Raw genomic sequence first — 17,671 nt, forward strand, 5'->3', positions numbered from 1 at the left:
CACAACCATTCTTGAAGGTGATCTGCATTGTGTTCGAGTTTGCTTTATTACAGTTGCTCATCAAAGCTGAGGGCAAAGAGCGACAGGGTGACCGGCTTGGGTACCCCCACTGTGCCCAGTGAACTTTCAGTGTTCGCGTTACAGTACGGTAGCAGCGAGGAGATTCACCCCGACAGAATAGGCAACACAATACTGCCGCTGGCAATGAGTAATACCAGTTGCAATTCAAGTACTACGCACCGCCTGGTGCCCGCAAAAGATTCTGCCAGACCCCCATATTTCGTAGTTGTGTTCTCCAGTGTACTAGGTTACGACTGATCCTCCACCCTACAGTGGTAACAGGCTCATTGCTTCATGCTGCTCGGAACCAGTGAACGGTTCGTTAATGAAACAGTCGCAGGCATTTCATTCCTCTTCCTCTAGTTGAAGAGCAGGCAACCATTTGCCACCAAGCGTGAGCAAATCCGATTTCCAGCGTCCACGTCAAAAACGGTGTAGCGACGGCAGGTGACGTGCCTTGGTCCTACTTCTGACACTGAGGTCAATCCGTGCAATGCAAACTGCCAATGAAGCGCGCTCGTTAGGAAATCAGAAGAAACGGAAAACTGGGGGGCTGGACCGTCTGTCGCAGTTCCCCAACATCGTACTTTTGGAACAGCAACTTTTTCTGCGTGGTTAACTCGAAAAATGATGTTCCCGGAACGGTCCACCGTTGAGGAAAAAACATGAGTGTACCTTTGTACAGATATACACATGTTTCTTCGAAGCGTTCTTTACACTGAAAGGTCATCCCACAAGAGAAATAATACGGAACCGTCTTGCGTCATCTCTTTCAGCAAGACACCGGGATCTATTTTCGTGACCCCGACGGCTTGTTCAGACGGATTTTTATGATCTTCCGCCTCGTACATACCAAGTGCCCAGAACGTCGCACCATCACCCGTCTCAGCGTTGGCATTGCGAATCGATAGTTTCTTACATATTTTGTCGAGGTTCCACCCCGCGGTTTTGCTTCCATCTACGTACATTATAGCGCCGTCTTTATCTTTTGCGGAACTCAGATTGACGGGAAGCATCTCTTCGGGCGCCATTGTCATGTCCACCCTGACCAGTATCCTGTCTGCTTCAGGAATTGACAGATCGGGCTTCACTTTCATTTTCATTTTTATGGCCTCTATTTTTCGCATCGTCGACAATGCTCTGGATGTCATAATTCTCTTTCTCCAGAGCTGTCGTCCAGGATGGAGGGACACGCAATGGGCTCCTCCTGAAACTCGCTCCTCTGGCCCGGCGTCATCCTTTGAGCCTTTCGAAACATCCTCTTCCCGTCTCCCTTTCACAAATCCCGCCTCCGCAAGGATACGACTGACGCGCGAGCGGTCGGGGGACGCCGCACCGACGGCGGTACGACGCAAGCACTCATGGTCGGAAGAAAAGCGATGTCTCAGACAGAACAGCTGTGAGCAATCGGGGCACTCTACCAGGCACGATTTCATTGTCTGCGCCCTGCACGACTGCAGCGCACACAGGGGCAGTCGCCGGGCAGCTTCCGCACAGGAAGCACTCTGTCTGTGTAAAGAAAGAAACGCTTCCGAGTCCAAGTTATCCGGCACCACAAGCAGACGCCTGCAACGTTTGCAGGCCACAGTGGCAGGAGGCTGGGCAGAGTCATCTGCTGCAGAGCTCTTGCAACAACAGTGGGCAGTCTGGCTGCGGTGCTCAAGACAGTAGAAAGTATTGCAGCCCCCGCAGAAAAACGGGAGAAAATCCAACTGATGACACTCCGGGTAGCCGCAGTGTTCCCCTATGTCATCCATCCTCTTGATCCCTGAATACGCAATAAAATAGCGGTGTGTACCCTCGAGTCACCGCTTTCATGCGGATAGAATCACATAAGGTCGGCGGAATAGATCTTCGGCAGCTTCCCGTAAACGCCTCGCCTTCCGAAACCTAACGGAGCGATGCGGGAGTTGAGCTAATGACCCACCGCTGCATTTATGTTGCCATCCGTTTCCATTGGTATGCCGTAGATGGCACCATCTGCGAAGGCAATCCAGATACGCATACACAAAGGAATGCTGGAAAAGAAGGAGGGACATAAATGGAGTATTGACAAGAGTTGTAAAGACGGTAACACGTGCGAATGCAGTATCCAACAAGGACGCTCAAGACAGCAAATGTACAGGCTCTCGGACGCTCACAGACTGGCGATCCTCAGCTCTCAAAATGTTCTCAAACCAGGATTTCTGACTTGAAATATATGGCTCGACTGCTGACGTTAGGGCACGCCAACAAGCGGGTTGTTGACTTGTCAGGATCACACGGCAGAAATTCTGTAGTTTCGCTGTCGTTGCGTATAACCGAGAGACATACGAGAAATATGTGTCTTTTATGGCCATCAAATGCTTGTTTTCCGGTTTGGTAATTTTGGATCGAGGAAGGGTCTGAGTAGAGGGCCGAGTACAGAGCAGAGATATCGCCAGCTCATTCGAGGCCGTGGAGAGCAGTCCACAACGGCATTGATACACTCCGCTTTCTGCGACATCCGGCTCGCAACTAAAACCAGGGAAAAGGGTATGATAACAACGGGCATGAGCCAGAACAATGCTATGCGCATTCGGGAAGTCAATATAACAGCATCTGTCACCGTTACGCTTTTGTCGATCTGTGATTCGGTTCAATTGTCTGGCGCGTGCGACTGCATGCATCCAGAAGACACAGCCAGTGAGGTAGCCCCAACAACGCATGCAAGCATGAACTTCTTCACTGGAGTCCCGCTCCTTTCGCGGGGAGGTCAGGGATGACGAGAAGTGCCTTCTGACATGCTCCGCTCTGTCTATGCTTCCCTAAATCCGATTCGTGTGATGCCTTCGAGTGCGTAGCGCGGTATAGACGTCCGGTAGGCAAAAGGCCTGTAGAAGCCCACCACCGCCGGTACACAGAAGTCAACTTTTCAGTCACGCCGAGCTACCAGTACTGTAGCCGCTCAAAATGATGGGTGATACAGCAGCCAACAACGTCTGTACGAGCTCTACAGGTCTACAGGCAAGAGGGGTTAGTGCCTCTATCCCTCTGGTTTGCTGCGAATGTGCGGATGCTCACGATATTCGTAACAAAACGCCGACTACCCCTCTTCTTGAGTTTCTTTCCAGCTGCAGAATCAGAAAAATGGTGAACCCTGTCCCCTGACGACTAGCAAAAAATACATGACATAAGAATCACATGCCAGGCATGCACCAAAACAACACCGCCATTCTTCTTGCCGGCTGGAACAGGGGTATGTGCCACACGACTATTCATGGTAATGCCCATTTTTTTTTGCATGAAAGAAACGTGAGCGGCCACCATTTCAACACATACTGGCGCTCAAGTGCTCACAGCTCTGCAAGAATTGAATATGGTGGCCTCGTTTTACGATTCCTAAAGGCAGTTATCTCATGCCGTTATCGTTCTACGGTGGAGTGCGTGATACAGAGAGTCTGCAAATGCCGCGCGTACGCGTAACGTTGTGATCCATTCTTGACTCAAACCCAGCATTGCAGTAGGACTAGTCACCGCTTCTGTCAGCTAAGGTTTGTGCCTTCATTGGTCAGGAGGCGACGCGCACGAAGATGTACTCTCGGCCGAGGTACAGATTCGAAGAGAGCGGAAAGAACAACTGCTATATATTGTCAACGACACTTATCTGAAACCGGGGAAGGCTTGACCTTGCGGACTCTAACATTAGGCCTTACCCCACGATACCAACATGTCACATGAGCAACACACTACATACCCTCAGTGAACGCAGAAGGGTGCGATCTCACTACTATTTTCCATGGTTTTTGATGCAATTCCAAGTTGAAGCGGGTCTTCCCGTACTGGAAATAAATGCGGCCTCACCGTGAAAATGCTGCTCCACCTAATTGACTGTACTCTGTCCCCCCCCCCCCCCCCACGCCATTGTCAGGTTTTTATAGTTCCAAACCATTGAGAGCTGAAACTTGGCCCACCGGGGCCGGTCTGTTTTTTTCATGCCCACCGACCGGATTCATGCAACGTGGATTTAGGCGGAGATGTGATGTGTCCAGGCTTTCCAAAACAATTCAAAGAAACCGTGGGACTGATTTCTTTTCTTGAAACGTCTCTTGCGAGACATCATGCCTCGAAAATAGACCGTAACTTTTGCTGAGTAACATTTGCGTACCCGTGTTTCCCCTTGCATACTGACGATATCACCTGAACGACGATGAACACTTACTTATGGTGAAAAAAATCCACTTGCCCCTTGAGAACCACGGGGCTACTATCGGACTTACAAGGAACACGTTCTAGTTCTTCCCACCTAGACTGTTTATCTCTGTTTGATCAAGGAACGCAGCGTCGGCCGTGCAAGGTACTGCATTCGTGCTCCCCCTCTACATTCGATGTGTCTCCAGGATTTTACAGGGCCTGCAACTTAATCTCGTCACCTTCTAGAGCGATTATTGTGTTGAATCACGCTTTAAACAAACGCGCTAACTAGATAAACACGCCCTTTATACACAAGTGAGTTTTACGGAAGGAGGATGACAAAACATTGTTTGATTCGGCAGCAAGAACAAAGAATGTACCCGGCATAAAAAAAACGAAGACACCAACCAGCAGGTTCCGTTATGCGTTCTTGCGTCACATCCAGTTTTTTTCTCGAATCTCCCTACACATACACAGGACAACTTGCTAACTGCCTTTGCCGCGCATTAGAGATTAATGTAAAGCAGTAGTTTACGCTCTTTTTCGTAAACGCATCGGATGCTTTTTCAGCTCAACAACAATTAAAGAGCACGTCAGTTCGGCTTGTGTCTCCGCGGCACACCGAAGGCCCTCCAACTGTAGCTGTACCAATTTTTTTTCTACGTTTTACCCATGCCTTCCTTTTTCCAAGTTGCTCAGGAAATCTCGTCGGAGAAAAGAATCTTCACTTCCCAAGGAGCGGAGCAAAGAAGCACGCCTAGAGCGGCAACAGCGCTGCCCACGGTTGAGGCGGTTAGTTAGCACACAGGTGATTGCGGTGACGCGCCGCCCTGTTGCTTGGCAATGATACATAGAATGAATGACACTAGCGAGGAACGGCTTTGTTTGCTCGAGCTCTGGGCGTGTCTGTTGCTTTCACGACATTTTTCGGGTGGAAGATGGTCAAGGAGCCTCAGTCGCTTTGTGGACACACGCTTTTGGTGAGTGAAATCTTGGAGCCGCGAATTTTCGTCGTCCTTCGCTGCCCCGAGCCGCGTTTTCTTTAGTAGCCGAAAACGGGTTTTTTCTTTCGCGGATATTTCCTGTGTTTTCTGACACTCTGAGGCACAATGAGGTGTAGTGTGTGTCCATCGTAGCTCATGCCAAGCTTCCACGAGCCGACAAGCACACAACCGGTTTTAAAGTCATTCGTTCCTTCAGTAAGCCGCTACGTGTTTTATGCTTATTTACTTCGGCAGCATTTTGTTCAGGAGACCGTCCTTCTTTGAGCGAGCTTTTTGCTCAGAGAAAAACACACAAGAAGAGTTTGGGGTTATCTGTCAGTCTCCTCGCCTGCAGGTCGGAAGAGACGGTGACTCCTGCCCGTGTCTGATTTTTTACCGCCACCTTTCAGCTCCTGTTTCCTACGTTTGTTGACCCTGTATAGCGTTCGTTTCTCTGGTTGTTCACCCTCTTCCCTCAATCCCCAACTGTTTGAGACTTCCCTTGATTGTCATAGAAGCTGTGTCGGTACCGCTCGCTTTAGGAAGTGTTCCGGGCCCCTCAGAGAGTCAACTAACCGCCAAGGGGATTGAGCGCTTGACAAAACATTCCAGTGACCTTTTTCTTCAAATTTTCTCCGGCACCAGGACTGTACATGCCTCCGTTCTTCCAGCCGAACTGTACAACGGAGGCGCCTTGTCTTGGTCAGGAAAAATGCTCTCGAAATGTGTGGGAACTGCAGGGCCTCCTTAAGAGCACGTTCCACATTCCTCTAAACCTTAGAGGGGATACGCAGAGAAGCGGGAAGCCTTTCTTCTCCTTGTCTTCTCCCGGCCCCATCTACACCTTGTACCTCATACTTGGTCATTGCCTTTTTTCCGGCCGTACTTCCCTCGTTTCGAAGCATTCACGGGCACGCAGCTCACCGGCACACTGTCTGACTGACGCAGTGCACGACACTCCAAGCTCCTGCTCTGCATGCTCCCATATGATATGTAGAGCTTGCGTTTTCTGCCTCGTTGTTCGTCGCATTTCTTGGGCCGTTTTGTTCGCGTTGTGGCCGCAAAAGCAAACGTTGGTCTTCAGCGCCCGGACCGGCAAATGCGTGAAGAGACTGGTGATGACAGTGGTGGATGCTGCGAGTGTCTCGTGGAGTCGGGGGAGAGAGACCCTTATCACGCGAGCACACGCTTTCGACTGAGGGTCTGCTACCAGGTGCAGTGGCTTCGAGTGGCGCTTTGTACGGACCAAGTCGGCGAATTATCTGGAGCTTACTAAGGGCGCTCCACCACATCTCACTGCAACATAGGGAGGCCAGAGCTTAGCGTGTTCCGGGCAGCGGAAGGCAAAGGATCGACTGAGCACACAGGGGCGAAAATGCACAACACGGATTGTAATGGAACCGGGGCAGCAGCCGGAGATGCTGGCAACGGGCCTGCTGGCGGCCGAGAACATCCACCGGGAAAGGCCATGTACGAAGATGTCCCAAATGAGAAAAGATGGCGAGGTTTCGCCAAACGGGAAGTTGTCACTCTTGTTCTTCAATGCATGGCAGAGCTAGGATACCAGTAAGTCACGACAGAGGAAATGTGCACAGGATGACATCCAGACGGTCTCCTCTTTGAACGGACGGTATGGAAGACGGTGAGCGTTATCGTCTCGATTTTGGGAAGTGATTTCGTGAGCTTGGAAAGACTCCATTCATGCGGACTGGTTTACAGCCCAGTCGTGCAGCCATTGGGGCCGTTGTGGTTGTCTTTAGTCACCGTGTGGTTAGCTTTCAGGCCAGAGTCTCGATGGTAAGCTGTGTATTGTTAAGAAAATGCAATGATGTATTCGTGGAACTATTCACAGCAACAAACACAACTTTCTCCATTTTGTGGAACCAGCAGGTGTAGTCGCCCACCCCCCGGCGAGTGTATCCTCCCAGCCGGGCCTTTGCGTACTGTTGCCTATCACTCAAGGTCTTCCTCGCTCTGCAGAAAAAATAGGACCATCGGGGCTTTCGCTGAAAACGCTTGTGTTTTTATGCATGAGTTCTCTGCTCTCATACGTGTTTTTGAATATTTCATGCGGTAACGCAGTGGGAAACATCAGCACAGACAGCATTATGGTTGCAATTTCGGTACGCAAGTATCTGCTCCTCAAGTTACAACTGTTGACTGGGCGAGAGGAGGTTGACTTCGTAACCGGCTTTTGCAGCCTCCCTGTCTTGTGAACAGTCGCGTGAAATTTTGAGGAGTCCCGCAACTTTGGACAGCACACCTGTCGATGCTCGACAAGAGTCTGCTTCTTCCGTGTTTGCTCCAGCAACTCTGTGAAGGCTTTGGAGGAGGAGAGCGGGTTTCTCTTGGAGGACCCGTCTGTGGCAGTGCTCCACGAAGCGGTACTGCAAGGGAACTGGACCGACGTGTACGTACACCTGAAGGCGCTGCCTCTGAGGCCGCAGGTACGCAAAGCCTGCTGGTTCCTTGCCATGGAGCAGAAGTACTTTGAGACCCTTACCAGCGCAAACGAAGAGGAAGCAATTCGATGTCTCAGAGGTATGTCCTCAATTTCAGAAACTAGTTGTCCTTTGGACTTGCTCATTTGAATATCCTCCGGAGTATGCTTCTCGGTCGTGGTACGATGAACCCTGAGGCACGCGCTGACGGCATCCCTGAAGCTCATTTCCCAAACGAAGCTTTGGTGTCGCCTCTTGCCGTTCACGAGAGCCGAATTCGTTTCCGCTTTTTTTCTGCTTCCGTGAGGGCGCGCCAACACGGCCTGAGCCGTTCCGCCAGTCTGTGCATCTTCAAGTGCCCATGGCGTGAGAGCCAGATGGAGATGACAGGTGCGGGAAGACATTGTGGCTACTTAGTGCGAGTACGGAGTGCCCAGCCCTCATCCAACAGCGTCTCCTTGCGTTGTTGTGATGTTTCGCCAGAAGATCTTCAGCCGGCGGTGTTCGATACCAGCACGTCTCGACGCTTGCAGGCGTGCAGCGCTCTTTTGATGCATGCGGACCCGGCGGGCATGCTGGAAAATCTGTCTGTCCTCTCCGATACGCTCCGGTCGAATCTCTGGATGCGATTGAAACATCTTCTGCCCCCGACTCTCTCTCCTCCGAGTAGCCGTCTCGCAGTGCTTCTCGCTTACGCCCTACAGCACCAAACGCTCATGTGTCTGTTCCACAACACAAATACTCCGCTAGAATCGTACTCTCTCCTACAAGACCACCACTGCCACCATTATGACCCATTTTCGCTGTCCCTTCCCCTGGCTCGGCCGCAGCGTCCCGCCCCAGCAGGGGCTTCAGCGGAGAGCCAGTTAGGCATGCAGATGGACGGGGAGGCGGCGACCCTCGAACACTCTCTCATGCACCACCCTTCCGCAGCTCAGGCGGAAGGGTGTCACAGCCAACTTTCCCAGGAACCGAGATCTCGGCATGGAGTGTCCAGGCAGGGCGAGGAGACGCTTCCAAATGAAGGGTTCACAGCTGGTCATCTCGATGCATCTCAGCAGGATGCCGGCGCAGATAGGTCTGAAGTTGTGTCGTCTTCAGGAGCCCGCGGGTATGGACAGGACGGATGCGACGCTGCCGCCTTCCCTGGCACTGCCCCGTGGAGAACCGCTGCGGAAGGCAATATCTCCGGTCGCTGTTTAGGCTCTGAAGCTTCCGAGTTCACGCCCGGGCCCATCTGTGGACGAAATTCTCTGCCCGTTCATCTGGAACAGTCGCTTGAGACGCACACTGACGAAGTCTGGGTTGTCGTGGCGTCACCCGTGACAGGCAGGTTTTTTGCTTCCGGATCAAAAGACCGAAGTGTTGCTGTCTGGAGTGTCCAGGGAAAAGACCCTCGTCGGTCGTGCCGGCTAAAGCCACATTCCCCAGGTGAAGGTGGAGGGCGCGGCACTCGCCGTGCACAACCCACTCTGCAGCAAGAGGGAGCCGGCATGGAAGAAGCAACTTATCGACGGCCTTGCGCTCGCTCGAGAACTTCCCGTCGTCGCGCCTCCGACTCCCGAGTGCTGCCACCGTACTCATCCTCTGAGACGGAAGACCAAAACAGTAGAGAAAGGAACGGCGGGAGAAGAGATGAAACGCGGCCGGTCATTGGGAGCAGCATGCGAGAAGCCGCCGTGGGTTCGTGCTTTGCCCAGGATGACGCTGAAACAGAGACTGCGTGCGTCATGCTGTGGCAAGCCTATGCTCACGAAGATGCGGTGGCATACATTGCCTGGTCTCCGGACGAAACGCTGCTCGCCTCCGGAGGTCAAGACGGCTCTGTCTGTGTCTGGGATCGAGAACAGGGGCGCGCGCCGCTAGCAAGAATCAACGCCCACGCACAAGCTGTGACGGCTGTCGGATGGCTTAGGGATGGCAGCAGCTTCGTTAGTGGGGGAAACGATAAGACGGTCGCGATTTGCTCCTTGGTTCACGGAGACGGCGCCAGTGGCGAGCGAGGCTGGCGCATCACCTGCGATTTTACCTGGGATCTTCGGTGCCGCGTCCAGGACCTAGTAGTTCTTCGAGATGGTTTCACAGTCGTCTGCGTCACCCAAGACAAACACTTGAGACTTCTTGACACCAAAACTCGAGTGGAAGTCCTCAGGTGAGAGACACCGGGAAGAATCTCCGGGACTCTAAGTGAGGCATGCGCGCAGCGTCCTTCACCGCCGATTCCTAGCGAATCTCTCTCTCTCCTGCGCGAAGAGTTTGTGTACCTGCTTTTCTTGGACGCCACACCGATCGAACACGTGTCCCTGTTGTATTTGTACTACGTGGTTGTGTTTTGAGCTAGATGCCGTGTCGCGATCAAGCGAGAGGTCAGGCTCCTAGTCTGTAGTGCACGCCTTCTCTGCTTTGGTTCCGGTCGTCGCTTCTTCTGTGCAGCTTTCCCTTCACGGAAGTCATCTACTCGGTCTGTGCCTCCGCCTTGTCCAATCAAATCCTCATCAACTTCGCGGACGCACGCCCGGTAAGATTCGCTATTTTCTGTATTGAAAATGGCTGACCCCGTTTCCAAGCCGGTATCCGAAGAAACAAACAGAGAAACAAGATGCATTACCCATCCATCCGTGCGAGCTACCGCTGTGCTGAAACGGAGATGACTAATCAGATACATGGCCTTCACGTCCCGATACAGGCTGACCCCAGGTGTACGTCATGAATACCAGCCACCTGTCTCCGCGTGATGAATGTGACTGCATATGCTTGCCTCATACCAAAATGAAAATGAAGATATATCTGCTTACATAAACACTTCATGGCTAATTTCGTAAGACGACGCGCACATATGTTGCGTCCCAGGAGTCCCAAGAGGCCGTGGCACAGAACAGACAGCATAGTGTAATGTGGTAGAGATGCCGGCCTGTTCTGCTCTTGTTATGTTTCCATCTGGGTTGCATGCATTCAGGTTATTCGTCTCTGGGATATTGACGAACATCGCTCAGTGCAGAGATACAGGGGACACAAGCAAGGCTGCTACGTTATTAGGTCCACCTTTGGCGGCGTTAATGAGGCCTTTGTTGTCAGCGGCTCTGAAGGTACCTGCCAGTCCGTTCTGTCTCTCCAAGGACGGTGTGAAAACGATAATGGGAGCATTCACACCGCATAGGAGGGAAGGCTTGCCTGTCGCTGGCGGGCTGTTCCATCGAGGTCGAACGAACTGCTGCCGTACGTGTTTTTGCCCTACCTTTTCTCTAGTGCCTACACCGCGCTGCGCCTATCCTTGAGTGTTTTAAACGCTCGTTTGCTGTTTCATGGTCTTTCGCGAGAATCGGTCGTTAGACGAGTCACGGGGGTGGTATTTTGTAGGTGCTTCGTCGGTTTTGCCTTGGTGTAGACATGTGTAGGGTCCCACGGCTGATTCAATGCGTAGGTTTCCACTTTCCTATGTGCCAATACAGATTCCCAGGTGTACATTTGGCATCGCTTTTATGGGTCCCTTCTCTACGTTTTGAGTGGACATGCATCGACGGTGAACGCTGTCGCTTGGCCCCACCTCAACGGAGGCCTTTGGATGATTTCTGCCTCTGACGACCACGTCATTCTCTTCTGGCACGTCAGGAGACGTAAGGGCTTCCTATCCTCAAGTCAATCAAAAAAGGAAAGAGCAGAGACCGCGCCCGTGTTTCGCATTTGGGGGCGCGCTCGTCTTTTCAACTGGTTCACTGGGTTAGAATAACTAGGGAACGGTTAGTTCGTCAACGGTAGGGGGGGGAACTCCAAGTCGGCTGCTAACCCATGGTGGAGCGAGCGTTTGACTTCAGTGAACAAACATGTTTGTTCCCTTTGTTCACACCGATCTATTTGCTGTCCGAACCGTGTTCGAGTATCCATAGTAACTCAGTGAGATGCTGTCGCTGTCCATTTTTACGTTGGATCCCTGGAGTCACAACTTGAACCACTGTTCGACGAAACCAGCGTTCGTGCGAGGACGTTGCAGCCAGCGGTTTCCTGCTCCAGTCACTTTGTGTCTGTCTGCAGAAAATCGACCGCTCCGAGTGACGGGCGCCGAAAGTTTTGTCATAACAGGAGTCAACGGCGGAAACAGAGACGAACGACCGTGTCTCCAATCCTCTTCGACACCGGACGATGGCCGTCCCAGTATTGATCGGGCCAACCGCGGATCTCGCAACGTAGCAGGCGCATCCGTCGCACCAGGCATAACCGAAAGAGGTGAGCGTTCACACATTTTGGATTCAGGAATCGAATTTCTTGGTTCTCTCGCCCCAATAATACACGTGGTTGAGTCTCACTTGCACCCACTGGTATCCGACTTGTTAGTTTTTAGTCCAAGAGAAGAACCGTGGCTCTGGGCCGCCCTCCTGGAAAGAGGAGAGTGTGAATGTTGGTGTCGCGTACGTGTGGTAGGCGCGAATGATGTCGACTCGGCACTGGCATGCACAACGGTGTATCCTGCGTAGTTATGCCGCAGTACAGCAACCGAAGATTGGGCTGTACCCGGATTTTTTTTATCAACACAAACTGAGTTTTCTTCGGGTATGAATCTTCGTGGTTGCGTGGGAGGACATCACCTCATCTTGTCAGTTTTCTCCAATCTGTTCAGGTTTTGTCGAGCTTGATTGTAAAGAGTTCCAGCTCGATTGAGAATAGAGTGCTTGAGTGCGCGGATTTTGCAGCGGTCTCGTTGTTTGTGGCTCTCCTTGCCCTTTGGTTTTTGCATCAGTAATTGCCTCGTTCCGGTCCCTCCGTTTTTCAGGCGGAGGGGTTGTCGTTGAGGGTTTGCTCTCAAGTGATCGAATTGAATACCCTGTAGTTGTTTCGTTCCCGCTTTGTGTGGTGCTGCTGTGGGCTTCACTAGGTGGTACGACAGACGACATGGATACCTCGGCTGACTAGCGACAAATCGCCCGAGAAACGCTGCTGTGTGTGCACGCTTGGTTTGCGTGTCTCTTGTTCTGAATCACTGCGTGGTAGGGGCGAGGGGGGGTGGGGTAAGGAAGAAGAAACCGTTTACTTTTTTCGAACTGCTTGCCGCTCCGAAAATATGGGGAAGAGTGTCCACCGCGGTTGAGGAACTGGTACCATTTCTAGCGTTGCCAATCATTCAGCATTTTCCCTTTCATGCTGTGTTTCTGTGCTGTAAGCAAAACTCGTTGAACCGTCAGACTCGTCATTGTGGAAGGGCAGGATCTTTGACGTCCAGCTGGATTGGACATTAATGCTAAGGGATACGCTATTGTTGGTTTTGAGGAACCCGTTTATGGATCCCCAAAACGCACGCTTATCCCATAGAGGCGTGTTTTGTCCCTTGCCTGTTCGATACGTACCACCGGTGAATATTGTAGCGAGGGAGAGCGGTAGTCAGCTGCTGCCGTGAGTACGGAAAGATGGCGTTGATTGGTAACAGTGGAATTGATGCAGATTTCAGTTCTTCGTTTAGAATATCCTATCTGTGCAAAGTCGGTTACAAAGAAAACATTTGCATCTGGTAGGTCCGGACGGTAGACTAACATTTGGACTGATGATGTCATGCCGCTCCGTTTCAGCTTCAGTTGACTGACACGTGTGGTACATGTAGAATCTCTAGCAGGGGGTGACCTGCACTCAGGAACTTGCGCGGTCTTCGCACAAGTGTTAGGACTGACGCTGTTGAGGTTCACGTTCTGCTTCAACATTGTTCCCCTCAGAACAGCACTCACGTATATTCGGCCGTCATCAGCTGGGGCATTGACGCTGAAAGCTCTCACAGCAGCAGTTTTTCACTTGGTCTGGTTAATCACTGGCCTTGTATCGGCAGAAAGCAGTTAGCATAGCGACTCGGTAGTGCGCAGACTTCATTTGCTCACTATATTTTTTTCGTTGCATACGCTCGGTGGCATCACTAGCCGGTTTTCCATAGCATCGATGACCCTCCCGCCCGAACCAGGAACCTCAGCCAATCAAGAAGAGGTCCGGAGCTTCATGAAAGCAGCGGCGTCCCTTCCCGAAGCTATCATCTACGAAATGTAAAACCTTTTCCTCCTGCGGTTATGCACGTTGTTTCCTGAAAGCGTTTCGGTCCACCTTTAACGGTAGATTTGTGCGCGACGCACATAACAAATACGATGTGGGAGTTTTTGCTTTTCGCTTTCCAGAGCCACGGCCTATCGTGGCACGGCGGTAGGGCACATCACCAACTCAAGGATGCACCACCAGGCTCTAACTGCTGAGGTGCCCGAAACAGGTGTGCATATTTCTGCCGGGCCACTGCATGGTCTCTGGACCTCGGGCAAATCTAGCGCAATTCTTGCGAAGCAGTCTTCCTCGAGAAAAGATGTCGGCGTGTTTCAGACCTTCGGTTTTGCCTGTGTTTACCTGCCGATATCGGTTATCTCCCGTAGAAACCGCGCTTGTGCGCAAGTGGGGTACCGCGCAGACGACTCCTCACCATGTTACAGCCCCTCTAGCATCGGCATGGGCAATAAGGGAACGCGGTTCAAAAGGCGAACACAGTCGCAGCATTTGCCCTCAAACTGGCCAGCCAGAACACTCCTGCTGCTCGTTTTCCCAGTCACCCGCCAAAGGTTCGCCCCGTATTGCCGCACACTCTTGGAAATCGAGCGCATTTTCCCACGTATCTGACCTGGCATCCAATCCCGCCCGGGCAGGCAACGAGGCGCGCGGTTGTCTAGCGCTAGAACGGCTCCAGGCTCTTTGATACCAAGAGCGGAAAGAGCCCGACCGGAAAGATCCTGATTCCATACTAGCCAGGGTTTCGCTAGGGGCCCCTGTGGGCAGATTACAATGACCAGTTTTACCGAGCGATGCCAGGAGTAGTCCGGTCAACGCCGTGTCGACAGCGCGCCTGCACCGACGACCGGGTTCGCGCCGGGTTTGGCCCCTGGAGCGGCGTTGTCGCTCCAGGGGCCAAACCCTCGCGGGTCTCGTCGAGCGACGGCACGCTGGATGGCAAATTGCTCTGGCGGTGGCACCATTCCCACTCTTCCAGAAGATTTTTTGTCCCTTTTCCCCAGATCCATCAGTCTCCTCCTTTGAGCCCCGACTTCCTGAAAGAGTTCTTCCTTTTTTAAACGTGGTACATTTCTGAATCCTGTACAGTACTCTCCCTGTTCGGATTCTGCTTTCTTCCAAGGGTGCGCACGCGTGCGGCCGTCGAGCAGCTTTTGTGCGCTTTTTCCCATCCCCTCAACAGTTCAGACCCCTCCGTCGTCAACATGAAGGTTTCTCTGATTGCGACTGGGCTCTTGCCCCTCCTCTTCCAGCCCACAATTTCAGAGTTCGCCCTCGCCGCGGTTGAATCCCCGGTTCAGGAGCAAGTCGAACTTGCAGAGCCGACGACGGAGGAAGTCCATGAGGAAGGTCTGGGAGAGGCCGTTGAGGATGGTGATCTGTCCGTCGAGCAGCTGGTTCCTCGTCGTAGCTCCGCAGGATCTAAAAGCGCGAGCCTTCGTGGCAGCAAGAAGAACGGTTTGATTGCCGGAATTGCCGGCGCCGCTATGTTGTCCGCTCTCGTTATGGCCGGAATCTTCGGTCTGTCCCGCCTCTCTAAAAGACAGGTTCCTGAGGAGGTGAGAGATATTGTCGACTCTGTTGTGAGCCAGGAGGGAGAGAAGTCGGCGCCAGCCCCCGCATCCTCGGAAGCTTCTGAAGCCCAAGCCCCGGCATCACAAACAGCCGCTCAAACTAAGCCGCTCTCCAAGAAGCAAGTCGGAATTCTGGTCCGGTATGGCAAGCAAATGCTCGGCGTTAGCGGAGCTCTTACCATTGCTGCTCTGGGTTACTACTTGGCGAATGGAGGTGCTGCCGAGCTTGGTAACCTTCTCAACGAGTACGCCGCCTATCTCGGATTGAGCAACGGCACCGTCTTCGGGCCAGAACCCGCACCACCAGTCAGCCCCGCACTTAAATATTCCAACGAGTCGATCGGTTTCCCCCAGGGCAACTAGAAGATGCTGTGAAACTTGGGTGGAAGGTGGTCTGTTGTGACAAGCTGTATCCTTTTGTATGCAAGGGAAGAGACACGTTATGGAAATAGCGAAACGTGTTGCATGTCTCCAAAGTGGTACAGCTATTATGATGATGCAGCTTTGGACATGTCCCTCAAAATACCCCGATAGCCAGCCCAGAGGTGATGAACGTTTGTTTTTCACCAGAGTTTTTTTAGTTGCATGGTTCCGCCAGTGAAAAACGGCGTTTTTTGTCCGATGTCTAGTAGTACCTGTTTTTCCAACACGCGTGTTGTGACTCCGGCTAAGACACTTATATTCTCGTAAGCTGGAGCAGTTTCTCTGCAGAAAACGTCTGCAAAGCGGCTTTCACCGGCACAGGTTACGAGAGAATCACAGAAAATGCAACAGTGGCTCTCGGGCACGACAACCGGACCGACTCGTACAGCAGAGATTCAACAGTTTTGCGAGGTATAGCTTTTGGTTTCGCACGAGTCACATCCGGCGGTGGCACTTGCCGATAGAACAATTTTGATAATTGGTTTTTCAGCCACATGTTCACTGCAAAAATACTAACAAAACACCAGTTTTGAGGGTATTGTGTCACTGTTGACGCTGCATATTATTCTAGTAAGTGCCATCAGGGTACGATATACTTGTATAGCTTTGATGTTAAGCTCACTGCTGGGTGACCAGCTGGACACCATGAATACCTGGAGAACCGAGAGTGTCGTTTGGGCAGTTGCTTCTCTCTAGCTCTCGCATCGACGGACGGGGATGGCTCTGAAAAAACACGCTCAGCGGGACGGTGATCTGCGACTGACAAAGATATGCTTCTTAAGAGCTCGGTATACAGACAAAACTGCTCAAATTTGGAATGCTTAGTGCAGCTCTTAATGTGTTTCGGCGCCAGTTGCTTCCAAAAACGAATGCAAACTAAGTGAAGAGATCGTCCGTCTTTATCCCCAGCTCCGTTACACACCATCAGCACGCCAGATGTGAGCAAGTGTTGGAGCACAGACCAGTAATTTGAAGCATTTTCTGGCTGTAGTCAACCTTTGCTCGACCAAGCGAATATGGCTGAAAACGGAAGTGTTGTCAAAAGCCTTCACTCGCATCTGCTACCAAGTTTCCTCGACAATTTGGACATTGAGGAAATATCATGTGTGTCCGACTACGCTGGAGAATCGTTGTCGAAGTACCGAAACTATCCCAAAGTCTTGGACTTGGCTTGTCAAGAAAAGCTGTGCTCACTAGACGCGTGAGCATATATACGCAGCAAGCCACGCTCCATATGAGCAGACAAAAGGCCATTGACCAAGATAGTTCTTTTCCATCTTTCCGTGAACCGTCATTTCGGCAACAGACACAGCGGGGCGTAGGTGGCGGCTACAGTCAGTGCTGCCTTTCCATGGCTTACCGTAATGTACAGCATATCTATTGGAAAAAGACCAGACGCAGAGATTTCCACCTTTATCAAACAGTACAATGTCATTTTTTATTCCTTTCCTTCCTTGGGAAAAAACAGCATGTGACTGGGTACATGCGATTTGTCTTGGCAGCTTGCTATGAGATGCGACAATAGCACCTGCATGTCTCGCTGACGTGGCGAAGGCGTCCATAGATAGCTAGCTCCGTAGACTTAAGACCACACAGGAGTTGAGGAACTTATTGTCTCTGCTAGCATTGCCAAAGCGGTTTTCCACATGTCAATGCTAACGCTATTTCGGCGCGCTGCAAAATTGTTTATTGTTCGGCCATGTTTTCTCTGCTTTTGAGGAGGAAGTTGGGTTACGTGAGACCGCACCCCACTGTACCCATTGCTTGTCTTCTCGCTGATTCTTCGGTTTTCTGCAAGCGGTGCAAAGACATTGTGCCGTCCATTTACCCTCCCTGGGTGGAATAAAAAGCAGAGCAGCACCAATGACTGAGTTAATTTTCTCGGTTCAATAATCGCGTACTAACAATTGATTTTTTAGTGTCTACGTCGACAACGGTTCATCGTTACCGTCTCGAAACGGTGACAGCTGCCTCCTGCAACGGGAACCCTGAGCTCAAGAAAGAAACAAGGGTCTCTTCC

General features: G+C 51.8%; 2 protein-coding genes across 2 annotated transcripts; one reads left to right on the forward strand and one right to left on the reverse strand.

Annotated features, from left to right (window-relative positions):
• Positions 1 to 773: 773 nt before the first annotated feature.
• On the reverse strand, positions 774 to 1,817 carry NCLIV_036680 (Protein F58E10.4, confirmed by transcript evidence, related; the record flags this gene model as incomplete). The annotated part of the gene is made up of 1 exon (XM_003883869.1): positions 774 to 1,817. One exon carries the CDS (start codon positions 1,815 to 1,817, stop codon positions 774 to 776), a length of 1,044 nt encoding a protein of 347 aa, XP_003883918.1.
• Positions 1,818 to 6,570: 4,753 nt separating this feature from the next.
• NCLIV_036690 (hypothetical protein) lies at positions 6,571 to 15,591 on the forward strand (the record flags this gene model as incomplete). Its single annotated transcript, XM_003883870.1, has 9 exons — positions 6,571 to 6,761; positions 7,504 to 7,736; positions 8,120 to 9,788; positions 10,070 to 10,154; positions 10,593 to 10,722; positions 11,086 to 11,250; positions 11,666 to 11,857; positions 12,402 to 12,506; positions 14,744 to 15,591. The coding sequence occupies 9 exons, from the start codon at positions 6,571 to 6,573 to the stop codon at positions 15,589 to 15,591; spliced, it is 3,618 nt and encodes a 1,205-aa protein (XP_003883919.1).
• Positions 15,592 to 17,671: the final 2,080 nt, after the last annotated feature.

This window comes from Neospora caninum, chromosome VIII, assembly GCF_000208865.1.
Source record: "Neospora caninum Liverpool complete genome, chromosome VIII".
NCBI lineage: Eukaryota > Apicomplexa > Conoidasida > Eucoccidiorida > Sarcocystidae > Neospora > Neospora caninum.